The sequence below is a fragment of the Cyanistes caeruleus genome, chromosome 8 (genome assembly GCF_971803275.1).
Source record: "Cyanistes caeruleus chromosome 8, bCyaCae1.hap1.1, whole genome shotgun sequence".
Taxonomy (NCBI): Eukaryota; Metazoa; Chordata; class Aves; order Passeriformes; family Paridae; genus Cyanistes; species Cyanistes caeruleus.
The window spans coordinates 28,235,655-28,249,203 of NC_141708.1; the positions used below are offsets into that span (position 1 = coordinate 28,235,655).

Sequence of the window (13,549 nt, forward strand, 5' to 3'; positions counted from 1 at the left end):
TCTTGGCAGTTTATCCCTAGCATATATTGATGTAACTAAAGCTATCAATTAATTTATAAGATTTGTTTAGATTTTTTTTTCTCAAAAAAAAAATAATGTTGGAGGATATGCTTGTTATTCAGGAGAATTTGCTAATATTTTCTGTTTGCAATTTTCTTCACACAGCTTTAATAAGCTCTTATGTTTAAAATGGAAACAGTACTAAACCTATTTTATCTCAAAGTATAAGGTAACCAGATAATCTTTTCTTTCAATCCAATGGGATGGAAGCAATTCAGTTCTCAAATTGTTGCTTTTTAAGAGGAGAACTAAGAAATAAGAACAAAAGAACTTGAAAGAACAAGCAAAGTCTTTCCCTACCTACAAAGGAGGGAGAAAAATAAAAGTATTAGCATGATGAGCAAGAGAACCTCTAGAAACAAACTTTTCCTTCACATTTCTTTGATGCCCCAATCTTGGCTCCCACTGATTTTAGTCAGCAGGCTTTGAGTCACTCTAAAATTTTCTGAAATAGCTGCACTTGTCATCCTTCCTATTTACCCTGTAAAGTTTATTTTGACCTTTGTATTATAGATCATCTTGGTGTTGGTTGAGCACATTCAGTGTCCTTGTCACACGTCTGCTGCCAGGCTCTGGTGCAGGGGTGTTTACTTTCTCACACTGGAGTGGGTGACATTTTCAGCCAAACAAACCAAAAAAACCCAAAAGTAAACAGAAATATTCTCTCCAAGTTTTGATCCATCATGTTAAGGTTGGTTTTCATTTCCAGACACAAAACCACCATGCACTGGCAGCCAGGGGAAGGAGAGAGCACAGTACCAATGAAAACATCTTATTACAGCATTGTCACAACAAATTTGTCACCAACATCTCCCCCAGCCCCCTTGATCTTTCACTGAGTGCTACTTCTGCTAAAACTGATTTACTTCTTTGTGATATCTATTATTCCTCAAACACAACACTTTCATATCAGGAACTCCATTAGCCTTTAGAAAAGTTGAGTTTTATTTTTTTTTACAGTGCTGTAACAGTGGGTTTTATTTTATGTAGTCTAGATAGTGGGATCTTACTTTGTTGCAAAGACAATATATTTTTACAGTTAATGCTTGTGAAGAATTCACCTTTCTCTCAAAGGCTTACTCTAGGAAGTAGGTATAGATCCTTTTATTTCCATTCTTAACAGTGAAGCATAAAATATCATAATGAAATTGCAACAGTTTATTTCTATGTCTATAATTAAAAAAATAACTCTAATGAAGTGAACAAAAACATTTTATTGGATTCAATAAGGTCCAATTCCAATCACCTGGCCACTTCTGATATTCAATACTGCATTTAATACATTTTACTGTGACAGATGCCTGTTGTGTATACAAAAACACTGCAGCATCATGGGTTTTTAAAAAACATGTGCAACACAAAATAAATCTGAGGTAAAAAATTACTACGACTTTAAATTAATTTAAAAATTAATTTACTGCTGTAAAAACCATCCATTTTCATAGAGAGATTCATAAATTTGATTGTAGATTTGTTTTTTTATTTAATTCATATGGTGATTTAAAAGTAGCAAGTAGAAACTATATCACATTTGCAGGTGGCTAAATCATGACTTCCCCTTAAAAATTAAAGCTCCTCCCATTTTTCATCTACGGAATCCACAATGTTAAGCAAATGTCACCCCACAGGCACAAAAATGCCTGGATGTGCACGTGGATGAAACTTCTATTGACACAAATGAAATTTCAGTCATCTGACGGCAGGATTTAGCCCAGAGTACTCCGTGTGTGACAGCTCATTCATCCTCATGGCAATGAACTGATGGAGGAGAAAGGCTCTTAATGTGACACAGATAATGTAAGGAGCAGAAATGGGAATTCAGGAAGACATTCAATTGCTTTTTTGAAGATACTCCTACATTTCAAGTCTGTGCCCAGCATGGTGGTCCCTGCTCCCTCCAGTCTATGATCAGAGCTGATTTGTCCTTCAGCTACAGCTGCAGATGTTGGAGAACCTGGTTTTAGGCTGCTGAACTCTTCAATTTACAGGCTGTCTATGCAGACCTATTGAAAAAAAAACAACAAAAAACCAGAAAAACCAAAAAAGTCCAGAAGAGAAGCTACAATAGAAGAAAAGAGACCAGACCCTGAATTTCTCATACCCACATCACATGATGAATTGCAGAGAAGTACCTTCACTATCACAATTCTATATTTCTTCAAAATTTCACGTCAAATTAAATAGTTCAGTTAATAAATTGTCCATTTTGAATCTTAAATTATGGAATCTTTCTTCTTTACAGTATAGTATAGTGAAGTATAGTATAGCTTGTACAGCATGCCAGGCAACCTCAGCTTTGGAGGCAAAATGTTCTTGCAAGAATATTAGGAGGAAGTTTTCAACCATAATCCCAACAGAAGAGACACCAAAAAATCCTTTGCATCTTGTTTAATTTCTCTTCTTTCCTTGTCCATACATGCACAGAACAGGTTGACAGCCTGGGTAAGATTAGGCAAATGAAATAGGAGATAAAACAGGTGATCTGTGAATTTCACCTGATTTAACAACTTGAATCCAACAAGGGCTAATCTCTAACATCACTACTCTAAATCACAAACTCTGCTGTCTTCCCTGCAAATTTCAAAGCACTGCACTACCACAAAGTGGGTTAACATGAGCAAAGAATACAGTCCCCACTCTTACTGCAACTCAGATATCTCTTCAGAATACTGCTCATAGATTGAGCCTTACTCTAAATTTCTGGGAAAATTAAGCCCAGGAATAAAATGAAGATAAAAAAATAAAATTCAATGCAGATGCAGTAGAAAAGAACAAGACAGAGGAAAAGAAGAGGACGAAGGAGTGGCCCAAAGTTTTTCTATTGTTTTTTTCTACTTAGCAACAAGTAGCCACCATATTCTGGTGGAGTACCATGTACTTTGACAATAAATGGACAAAAGATACTGAAGAAAGTGAGGAAGGGTTGAATTACCAAAAATCCCCAAACCTCACAGTCCAGTTTTGATACCAAAAAAATGACAAATATTTCATTACTAAAACATGGGCACCTTCGTTTTACTTTCTCTGGGGGCAATTCAGACCTTACCAGATCTGTTCAGAAAGCCAATATTTATCTTGATTTTTTTTTAAAGATCTATTACTGAAAAAAATCTAATTTTCTGCCAGAAAAAAAAATAAACTGAATTAGACTGTATCATTAATTAGTTTTCATGCAAGTCACTAGGATGGAGTGGAGAAAGTGAGCTGCTCCTAAAAGAAAGCTGTAGAGAAATTACACAATTTCCTAAAAAAAGGAGCGTCTGCAGCTTCCAAAACACAATCAAAGCTGACAGAAATTCTCACCTCTATTTGCAATCTCACCAGAGACCAAGGACTGAGAAATCACCACAGGAAACTGCTTAATGCCCCATGTCAAAGTGATCTCTTCAGATTTAGAATGAGCAGAAAGGCTGAACTCATGTCAGGACACTTCCACTAGCACTGCTCAATGTTTATGTGGTGTTCTGGGGAGATTTGGGAGGTTTTGATCTCTTACTTCCAGAATGGCATTTTTCACCACCAAAAAAAGAAAAAAAAAAAAAAAAAAAAAAAAGTCATGGACAATAAAATCAATGCACTAAAGCATTTCCTGAAAATGCTCAAATATCTGCATCAACTCAAAGACATGTACAGTAAAGTGAGAATTTTTATTTGACAGCTGATCAGCAGGGAAGAACCAAATGGCCAAATTAATAAATATCATTTAAATATCATTCAAGAGCCCAGTTGTTAGGGCAGGCATGCAGAGGTATCATATAGGTTATAATGTGCAGCCAACAGAGAAAGGGGAGTTGGAAGGTTTTTCAGGAAAAAAGGAAAATAAAGAATGTGCCAAAGTGTTGTGTAAAGTTAGAGAACATCATCAATGTGGCACAAACAACGCTGTCAGGATAATGCTGGGAGCTGAAGGACCAGTGTCACTCTGAAAACACATCCCCATCTGGAGGAATTTTAACCTAATGGCCAAGAATGGAAATTCAAGGACATCCAAGCTCTTCTGAAACACTTTAAGAAGCCAAACAACATAGAGGAAGAACAAAGAAGCAGAAAGTGAACTGCTCTGGTTTTATTTCTGTGAGGAATTCAAGATCCCTGGTCATACTGCCAGTTATACCAACACAACTAATGACAGTTCTGTGTAAGATCTGATGTCCTTTTCTTGGACAGAAGATCTTGTCCTTTCTCTCTCTGCCTCTTATTTGAACCTTTATTTTTTTTTTTTTTAATTGAAAGATGTTCTGACACCAAATGTTTCATGCATCAGGAAAACATGAATAATGCAGTGGAGTGCTATGGTAGCATGAACTGTTAGAGAAATCACAGCTGCTGGTCTTCACTGCTTGTCTAGACACAAATTAGGTCTTAGGTACATTCTTGGTGGCAGCTAGAGGCTTCAGCACAGGTACTGAAATGTGGATTTCACATGCCATGTTAGTTCTGCCAGCACATGTTAAATAACCCTGTGTCCCCCATTCCTGCCCCACCTCCCAATTAGTGTATCCTTCATATGCTGAAACTTCTACCACCTTGGCATTTACTCCCAAAAACTTTTCCTCCAGAGAGCTGAAACTAAAACACGGAGAAACGTTGGCAATTGTAGCTATCAAGCTATTTTGACAACAAAACCAGAATCTCATGTATCAAATACTTGCCAATTAACATTCATTGCTTTTTTGTTTTGCTTGCTTTCCCTTCCAGTACTGTTGCCCAGGGATAGGGCCTTTAGACCTGAGTCATCTTTTCTGATTTTCAAACAATTATTGCTTAGCATATAATAATAATTCCAGCAAAAGCACCCTCCAGCTCCCAAGCACAGCACCACAAGAAGCACACCAGCATTTGCTCTGTGAGGCCACAGGCCATTCTTGCATCCTAATTTCTGCTGCCTGAAGCAGTCAAGCCCATCAGCCTGCAAAAGAAGGGAAATTAAAGAATATGAGGCTACTGTGTCAGAAAGGTCCTAGAAGTTAAAGGGTGAAATATTAGGTGAATTGCCAGGTGAATTGCCATAATTCAGTTTCACTCCTGCATTCTGGGCTGTTTCAATGATTCTGCTCTCATCCTAACACAGGAGGAATACATCCTGCAGTTCTTAGCTACACTGAAATCTGAATTTAGGAATAAGGAGAAAAGAAAAATGTGCTGAAGAAAAGTGGCTGAGATGTAGAGAGCAGCAAGGAGTGTATGAAGATGCTCTCACATCTATGCTGTCATTTCTATCTCAATTACAGAAGGTACATCCCAAATAAAATCACGTACAGCCAGCTAAGACTCCACTTAGGGAATAAGTGTCACCACCAGATGGGACTGGCAATTCTCCATCAACCCTGAGTCATTTTTCATTGGGTTTGGAGTGACATTGACTTTACATCACATTGATCTGAACGAGGAGCCTCTGCCCTCCCAACTAATCCTCATCATTACACAGAAGAAAGCGCACAGGAAAAAGAGACGAAGGTGAAAATACTCTGGTCAAAATTTGTTTTGTAATAGAATAATATTAAGCTTCTGGTGGGGCAATTCTCATACTTTATGAAGGGGTTTAATGACATCTTTTAAGAACAATAAATAAATGGGCTACTTGAAAGGGTTCTCAAGTTAATACTGCTTTTCTCCTGCTGAATCTGCTAATTATGGCATTCTTCCATTAACTGAGAACGTAAATTCCTCAAAGCCAACGTTGAGTCCATTCTCTGAACTGCAGTAGCTCCTCAGAAGTGCAGCCCTGTCAGAGTGCTCTCACTCTGCAGTGAACACACTGGCAAAGGCCAGGATTTCTGTGTTTGACTGTGAATTCCTTCCCTGACAAAATGTTTTCAGGAGTTACCACACCTCTGCCACCCATATTCTGCTAAAAAAGGGGCATTTCAATTTCCACAAGAGCACTGCAAGTAGCATGTAAAGGTAAAACAAGAGTGGATCATCTACCAGAGGTTATGGCTTATTCTAGGTTTCATTTTATGGTATTTGAAGCAGTAAATTCAGAAGTGACTTATCTAAAGCAGCTGCACAGGCAAAGTAAACTGTTTCCTGTGTTAATCCCTAATGAGAAAAACTGCCCCCTACCATCACATTAAATATTTCAAGCCACCTCCCCATGATAAATTTGCATCAGGTGCAATGTATTACATGTCACTCCTGAGAGTTTGTCAGCAAAACCCAACAAACAGGTTTGCACTTTCTCATCTATTCTGAGCCCTCTTGTTTATTTATTCTTACATGTACAAAGATGTCTACAAGTCTGAACCCACTCTGTCAACCAGGCTTGTATCTACAGCATACATGCAAAGCTAACTTCAAAATGAATATTTAATCATTTCTTTTTAAGGCTGGGAACAGAATGGATCAAACATTGAATATGCTGTAATTTTCCAAGTTCTTCTGGTACGTTTTTTGACTCTGAAGTGAAGAAATAAGATATTTCTCAGCCCTTAGTTTTTCATCTTCAAAAAGATGAAATTCTTGAGAGAAGAGTTGTTTTGCTACCGGGTTAAAAAAAATACATCCCCCCCCAAAAAAAGCCCAAGTGCAGTTATTTTCTCTTTTCAGAAATACAAAATATGATACACTATGATCATTACTTTCTGCTGATCTTGAAGCAGCATATGGGCTGCCAATTTCATTTCAGGAATGGGGTAAAGAGACAGACCAGTTTCTCCTGATTTAGTTTATATACTTCCTTTAGAAAACATGGTGACTACCTGAAGACATATTTAAGACTCCTGGTGACTTCTTGAAACCACGAAATTCTAGTTATGAGAAAATGGCCACCTTGCCTTTCATCAGGTTAAGATCACCCAATTGAAAACAAGCAAACATCTGACAATTCTTTTCCTGGCAGAGAGTGCAAGACAGACTATGTTGCCAAAACTTCCTGTTCTGAGGTGATATTTAGATTATAAGAATATGCACTAATAATAAATTATTTTTCATCTCCTTAGAGATACAGAATAGCTCTGAAAGTACACACAGACACAGAGTCAGCCACTGATGAATATTTCAATAAGACATTACCTTGCTTGTTTGTTTTATATTTTAATGTTAAATGATGTGCAAAGAAATCCCTAATATAGCATAACTTAAAAATATATATCCTCTAAAGTAAACCAAAACAACGTCTAAATTGTGCCTGCGATAAGATTATTTCAGTTAAATCTCCCTTCAGGTTACTCAATCTGCTTGTTTATATAAATCTAATATTTATTTTCAATGTACTTAAATTATTTGCAGTAGGACACCCTGTTAAATAAATTGTATTGAGTTTGAGGGGAGAAGAAACTCTATTCTGGTATTTTATTTCTAAAGTGACAAAAGAGTAAGAGAAATATCGGGCTTTTTCAACCTCCTGAGATTTCTGATAGATTATTTAATGTGTGGTTTTGGGTATTTATTTTTGTTTTCCTCACTAACAAAATACATAGAAACACAGAAAAATATCCTACAGGAACAGTTGATTGAACTGGCCAGACACTGATGATAAAAATGAATCTACCAACAGGAAATCGGTGAAATTGAAAATGAGGGATTATCAGTGTAGTAATTATGATTTCAAGGAAAAGAAACTATTTCCTTGTGTCTTGAAACTCAGATGTAAAATATTTAGATAATATAGATTCAAATAAATGTTTCCAGTTCTAGTGTCACGGTAAAATCACTGCTTTTTTAGTCTGAAAACATTTCACTGGAACCTGAATACAATAAGAAATGAGAAATTGAGTGTTTTCCTAAAGGGGAAACCAAAATGAGATGGAAAGACAAAGAAACACTTTGAAATAATGTATGGAATGCAATCAGTTCATAACGACCCTGACTCAGGATTGTAGTTAGGGGAGGACAGAGAATGAGATTAATAGCTATGTCTATGCAAATTCAGATATTCAAGTTCTTTAATGTTAGAATTCCTTTTTCCAGCTCCCCATGACGGATAGCAAGTGTTAATACTGGGATTTAATGAAAGAAACCAAAGCCCAGAGCAGACCTTTACAGAACTGCTGATATTTGGATGCTCTAGACCCCGAGGCAGAGGTAGCCCATTGCTGTCCAAAAGGCAGAGGAACAGGAGTGCCCAAGCTGCACAGCCCAGCTCTGCACCCCTTACAGTGACTTTCTGGAGCAGCACAAGCAATGTGTGACATCAGTAGGGTAACATGCTGTGATGCTTTTCCAGACTGAGATTTTACAGCTTTGGCACAGGATGACAAAAACTTCCAGTAAACAAGAGCCCCTCAGGTCAATGGCCAGTGGTGAATCCCGTGGTGTGGCTGAGTGCCCTCTCTTCAGAAACACTTCACCATCTTCATGGGGCCAGTCACAGAAAGGCCCTCAAACCAGCAGCAACCTTTCCCTTTGGAAACAGAGTTGTATTCAGGCAATAACTGGGACTGGCATTCCCACAGCTATCCCAGGCTGGGATTTATGACCTTTCCAAGACTGATAATCCTAAAAAGGATTTGTGGGAACTTTGCCGAGCTCCCACATCCTCCAGTGATGCCTGTAGCAATGCTGTGCTGCTGAGGGACCTCTGAGATGGGGCTTGCCACGGTGAACTGAGCTCTCACCATTCCTGCAGGAAATAATTTCATTCCCATTACTGACACTGACATCATAGCTCTGTGAAATTATTCATTTTGTGATCCCAGCTATGGGACCATCTCTAAAGGAAGCAGTGGATTGGTGTGCTCCTCACCCTCCCTGTCAGCAGCCAGCCTCCCTCCCAGTGCCCAGTTTCCACCAGGGAAACCTGAGGGCTGAAGTCATTGAACCCTTGCCATCCAGTGCTGCTTTCACTCCTGCTGGACTGTCTCATCACACAGACGTACAGGAAATTCCTGGTACTAGAACCAGAGGAAAATACTCAAACACAGAGTCACACTTTTGTCACTGGTGGTAAAGCCCCTTACCTCCTGGCCAAGACTTTCCACACGTGGCAGTAAACAAGTCTGAATGTGAAGATGCTGATTCATGTGTTCCTCACATATGTCTTTGCTCATCAAGCTGAGCTCTGAACAAAACATCTGTGAGAGAATTTTGTTTCAAGAAGTGTGAAAGAACATAAAAAAGCAGTGATTTTTTTATTGCCAATGTGTGAAGGAAACAGATCTCAAGCTCCTCTCCTCTTCTGATGATATACTGCTAGTCAGTGGTCTGAAATAATATGTGTATATTACCCAAGCTAGAACTTAAATTTTGAGAGATCTGATGACTCTGTTGATAAGTCAAGATTCATGTTCTCCCATGCATGGCTGACAGGTTCAGCCAAGAGCCTCTCCCCCCATGTTTGTTACTGTCTGAGGAAATAAAAGGACTTGAAAAAAAATTATGGTATTCTTGTCTGAAATGTCTTTATAATGAGGCAGCAGAGGATGTGAGAAAATTTAAGATTTTTGCTAGTCTAGTCACTTATTTAAAATCAGTGGTGACAGGCCCAGTATGGTATAAAAAAAGACACCAATTAAATATTACTCATTTTTACTTCAGTTTTAAATGCAGAAGTTTCATATAGTTTGCACAGCCACTCAGACAAATAAGTAATAAAATCTTAGATGATGCTGGACTACAGGGCAGGCCCTACTAAAATAACATTCTTGCCTTATTTGTCTTTATACTTCTTGCACAACCAAGTATCTTTGTGGATGGTAGGCTGAAAGTCTGATACCCTGGGTCTGTGATAAGTCTTGAAAGGTACAACGATTTCTGTGGAATCATTGATTTGTGTTGTTGTTGTTGTTGTTTACCCCAATCTGACAATATTTTACCAGATATTGTCAGATATAATTGTTTTATGAGAAAGAGCAGCAATTAGGATGTCTTCTGTACAGGTTAACTCCCTGACCTCTCCTGGAAGCAGAAGCAAAAGGAGTGGCCCTGTTGAGCTGTTGAAAGCTTCCAATCCACCAGCTTGCATTCATACAAATTCCTTCATCAGCTCCACAAGAACAATTCCTTTATTCCATGTGAGTTGGAAGGCTTAGGAGCATGGCTAGAATACATTGTGAATGTTTACAAAGGCAATTCAGAGTCTGTATACTGCTTGGAACAAGGAAATCTGTACATCTTTCTTACCAAGACACGAAAAGGCTGGACTTGATGATCTCAAAGGTCTTTCCCAGCCTATCTAATTCTGTATCATTCATTCAGTCACCTTCCTGGTGTCTCCAACATATAGTGAAAACACCCTGCTACCTGTCTCAGGACTAACCATCACCCAGAATGTAAGAAGTGCCCCTCCAAACACTGTGCATGGGTGTGTAGAGACGGATCTCCTGACCATTTTTCCCTCTCATTCAGCTGCAGGGACACCACGTGGAAAGCAGCAACCTGCAGAATGCTGGCCACTTGTCAAGGCTGATGAGAAATGCAGCTGACAAAGGTGCACAAAGTAGCAGCTGCCTCCTGGCTGTTTGGGAGGCACAAGCAAGGCATGAACAGCACAACTGCAGGATCAGAGACAGGCTTTGCAGTTCCAAACTTGTTGAATAACCAAGACAGACCAAGAGTCCAGCTGTTCCCATTAGCTACAGCGCTTTTCAGAGCCATCCCAGAATTCCTGTATTTACCTCCACTGTTGTTTCCCACAAAAGACCAGTGGGAAATGCTGTTTATTGTATTGCAGACTGATCTGTTGGGACAGCCAGATCTTCCCAGGCTTCAGCTGGGAACCCTGCAGGCTGGACTGACATAAAGAATTGGAGATTATGAGCCCAAACAGCTCACAGAGTCCAACAGCTCATGGTTCTAGCACAGGTTTTAGCATGTATCTTCTTTGGGTCCCACTATGAAGGCTTTCTCAATCCTGTCTTTGGCCGAAATAGAGCCCTGTTAATAAATAAATAAATAAATAATAAAGTTCTATCTTCAAATGGGAAAATTGTTTATAAAGAATCACACTTCAAGTTCTTTTAATGGACGGCTTGTTCTCAAAAAAAAAAGATCCTCACTATTGAACTTCCATAGAGCTGAAACCAATGGGATAAAAATGCTTTCTCCTACAAAATTCCAAATAAAACCTCTAAATGAGATACTGGTCAAAGAACTGGTATCTTGTTCCAGGAAGAACAGGAAGAACATTTAGGCTAACAAGTCTTTTAAAAAAAAAAAAAGAAAATTTGATTAAAGCAAATAATACCTATGTTTTTAGTTAATCAATAAGTACCAGAAGTGAAGCAAACTTTTCTGGTACATCTTCATCCACTGTGGTTTATTAAGGTCAAACATTTGCAAAGGAGGTTATTTCGAAACCTTGGATTACTGCAGAAGCACAGCCTTATCTAAATTAGTTCTGCCCACACTCTCAGCCAATAAATTTCTTCACCTGTTTACATATTGATTTTTTCCCATCTTTTATTTATTTCAGCTTTGAAAAGAGAAAAAGTCTATTAAGGAGCTAACAGGAAGTATGTGTTCAAAAAGATTATTTTTTCTTTTGTTGTCAAATGTGTCTTGAGTTGGATCACCTTACAAATGTAAATTAAAAGGTTTAAAATGTTGTGATCCAGTGTTGAATTCTAATTTGACTTATACAACACATTTTTTCATTCAAAACACAATGTATTATTTCTGTGTTATAACACCCTGCTGATCTGGATCAGAACCCATGAGCTCTCAGCTCTCTCCTGGGATGTAGAAGAAGAATTGCCTAAAAGATCTTTATTCTCTTTTTCTAGTCCATCCATTTTGCCTTCCTTTTTCTGAAACAAATAAAGCAGTGCAACATATATTTAGCAGCCCCATGGACACCCACAAGTGTGAGAGTTAATAATCAACAGCAGCTTGTGAGATTTCACAGATGGATAATTAAAAAGTCTATGTTTAATACTTCATGTTCTCTCTGGTTTGAGATGTGGACAGATTCGCATTCCTGTGACACTCGCTGCCAGGGCCTCTGATACCACCATGGAACGGTTCTGCTCCTTGATGCTCCTCAGATGCTCACAAATCACCTCTACTGATTCCACCTTGAGCATTTCCCCTCATCCAAAGGTGTGGCTTTTCTGGGAGATCAACAGAGTTACACAATCAAATGAACACTTGGACAGGAACTCTTGGTCATTTACAGCTCATTAACAGCACTTTGTGATTAGTTTTTATTTCTGATGAAGCTGTTTTCTCACAGTTTTCAGAACAAAAAGTATTAGAGAATTTACTGTTCCTTGGAGACTCAGTTCTGAACCAGCTCTGGAGAACCAGCTGGGAGACTCATATCTGCCTAAAAGGACAGGGCAGAGACTTCTTAGTGTGGAATCAATGCATGCTGGGCAAATTTCTGCTTAGAAGCAAGGGTTGAGTGATCTGTGCAGCAACAAGAATGCAGCCAGCACCTCTGGTTCCTTGGAAAAGGCACAGCCATCTACACAATCCTACTGTGGTCTCACTTCTCAGTGTGTGACTTTAGGCAAAAGTGCTGAATGCCAGTACAGTGTGGTCCAGAGCTGAGGGGCAGCAACTCTAGTACATGAGTACATAAAAATAGTCAATTCCAAAAACAAGTGCATGAATGCATAAAGAACAAAGATTACCGAAGAACAGACACCTTCCAGAGGTAAAAAATATGCAGATACTATAAAAAAAAAAAATCCCACCCTAAATCTCATAGTGGCTTCCCTATGAGCAAGTGTGTGGTTTTGATTGGCCTGTTCAAAATCAGTGGTTTTGTCTAAATATCCTCTCTTTGAGGACCTCCTCCCACCACAAGTGGCAGAGAGAAATGTGACAGATTCAGAGAAACGGGTTAGCAGATACCTGCCTTTAATTTAACCCACTGTTCCAGTGGTTAGGCTCCAAGGAAAATTATATGGTTTTATCATATTCAATAAATATTTTCAACAACTGTGTAGTTGCAGCAAATGGCTGCAAATGCATTGATGGTGAGAGAAACATATGAGAAACCCAGTTGTCTTCCAGTACCTTGTGTACAAAACTTAGGAGAAACAAGAATAACTTTATATCCTGCAGGTGTCTTTTGGAAGCACAGAAAGTTTTCTAAAATTGACTTTACATTGTATCACTGATTGCAAGGCTCTGGATAATAAGTTCTGCTGCAGCTTTAATTCATTGACCTGATAAGGCTCATTGGTTGTCACAGAGCTCTGAAGTGCTGCTTCAGGGTGTTTTCTGGGTAGAGATTTCATTTTAGACAGGACAGAATCAAGAATCAAGAAACTTAGGTCAAAGCATTTAAGCCACCGAATAATGAAGTCAGAGCAGTAGCATCTTACACCTGCAATGAATATTGTGATTGGCTACAGAAGAAAAATAGTCAGCAAGGAGCTGGCAGAGCTGAGTTCCCTGCTGTTTTAGGCAATTGGATCAGGCTGTGGTATCATACCTGCCTTTTAGGATGACTGAACTATCCAGCAGCAAGCTTATTGTTTTTGGTCTAGTGCCCACTGCTCCAGCACACTGCCCTTTTGCTCTGAGGGTTGTGAGTGCTCACTGTGCTTTGAGACAACAGCTTTTATTTCAAACTAGACCAGGCAGCAGGTCCACACCC

General features: G+C 38.8%; 1 protein-coding gene across 4 annotated transcripts in view; it reads right to left on the minus strand.

Annotated features, from left to right (window-relative positions):
- Window positions 1-1,949: 1,949 nt before the first annotated feature.
- LOC111931566 (uncharacterized) overlaps window positions 1,950-13,549 on the minus strand; it is a 38,343-nt gene continuing 26,743 nt past the window's right edge. The window contains exon 7 of one of the 4 annotated variants that reach the window (XM_086900587.1): window positions 1,950-2,063. In XM_086900587.1, coding sequence (XP_086756713.1) covers window positions 2,043-2,063 — 21 coding nt within the window. In that variant the 3' untranslated portion in view covers window positions 1,950-2,042. Of the gene's footprint in view, window positions 2,064-9,313; window positions 10,876-11,382; window positions 12,051-13,549 lie in introns of those variants that run through there. The other 3 variants (XR_015290077.1, XR_015290076.1, XR_015290075.1) reach the window with 3 other exon arrangements.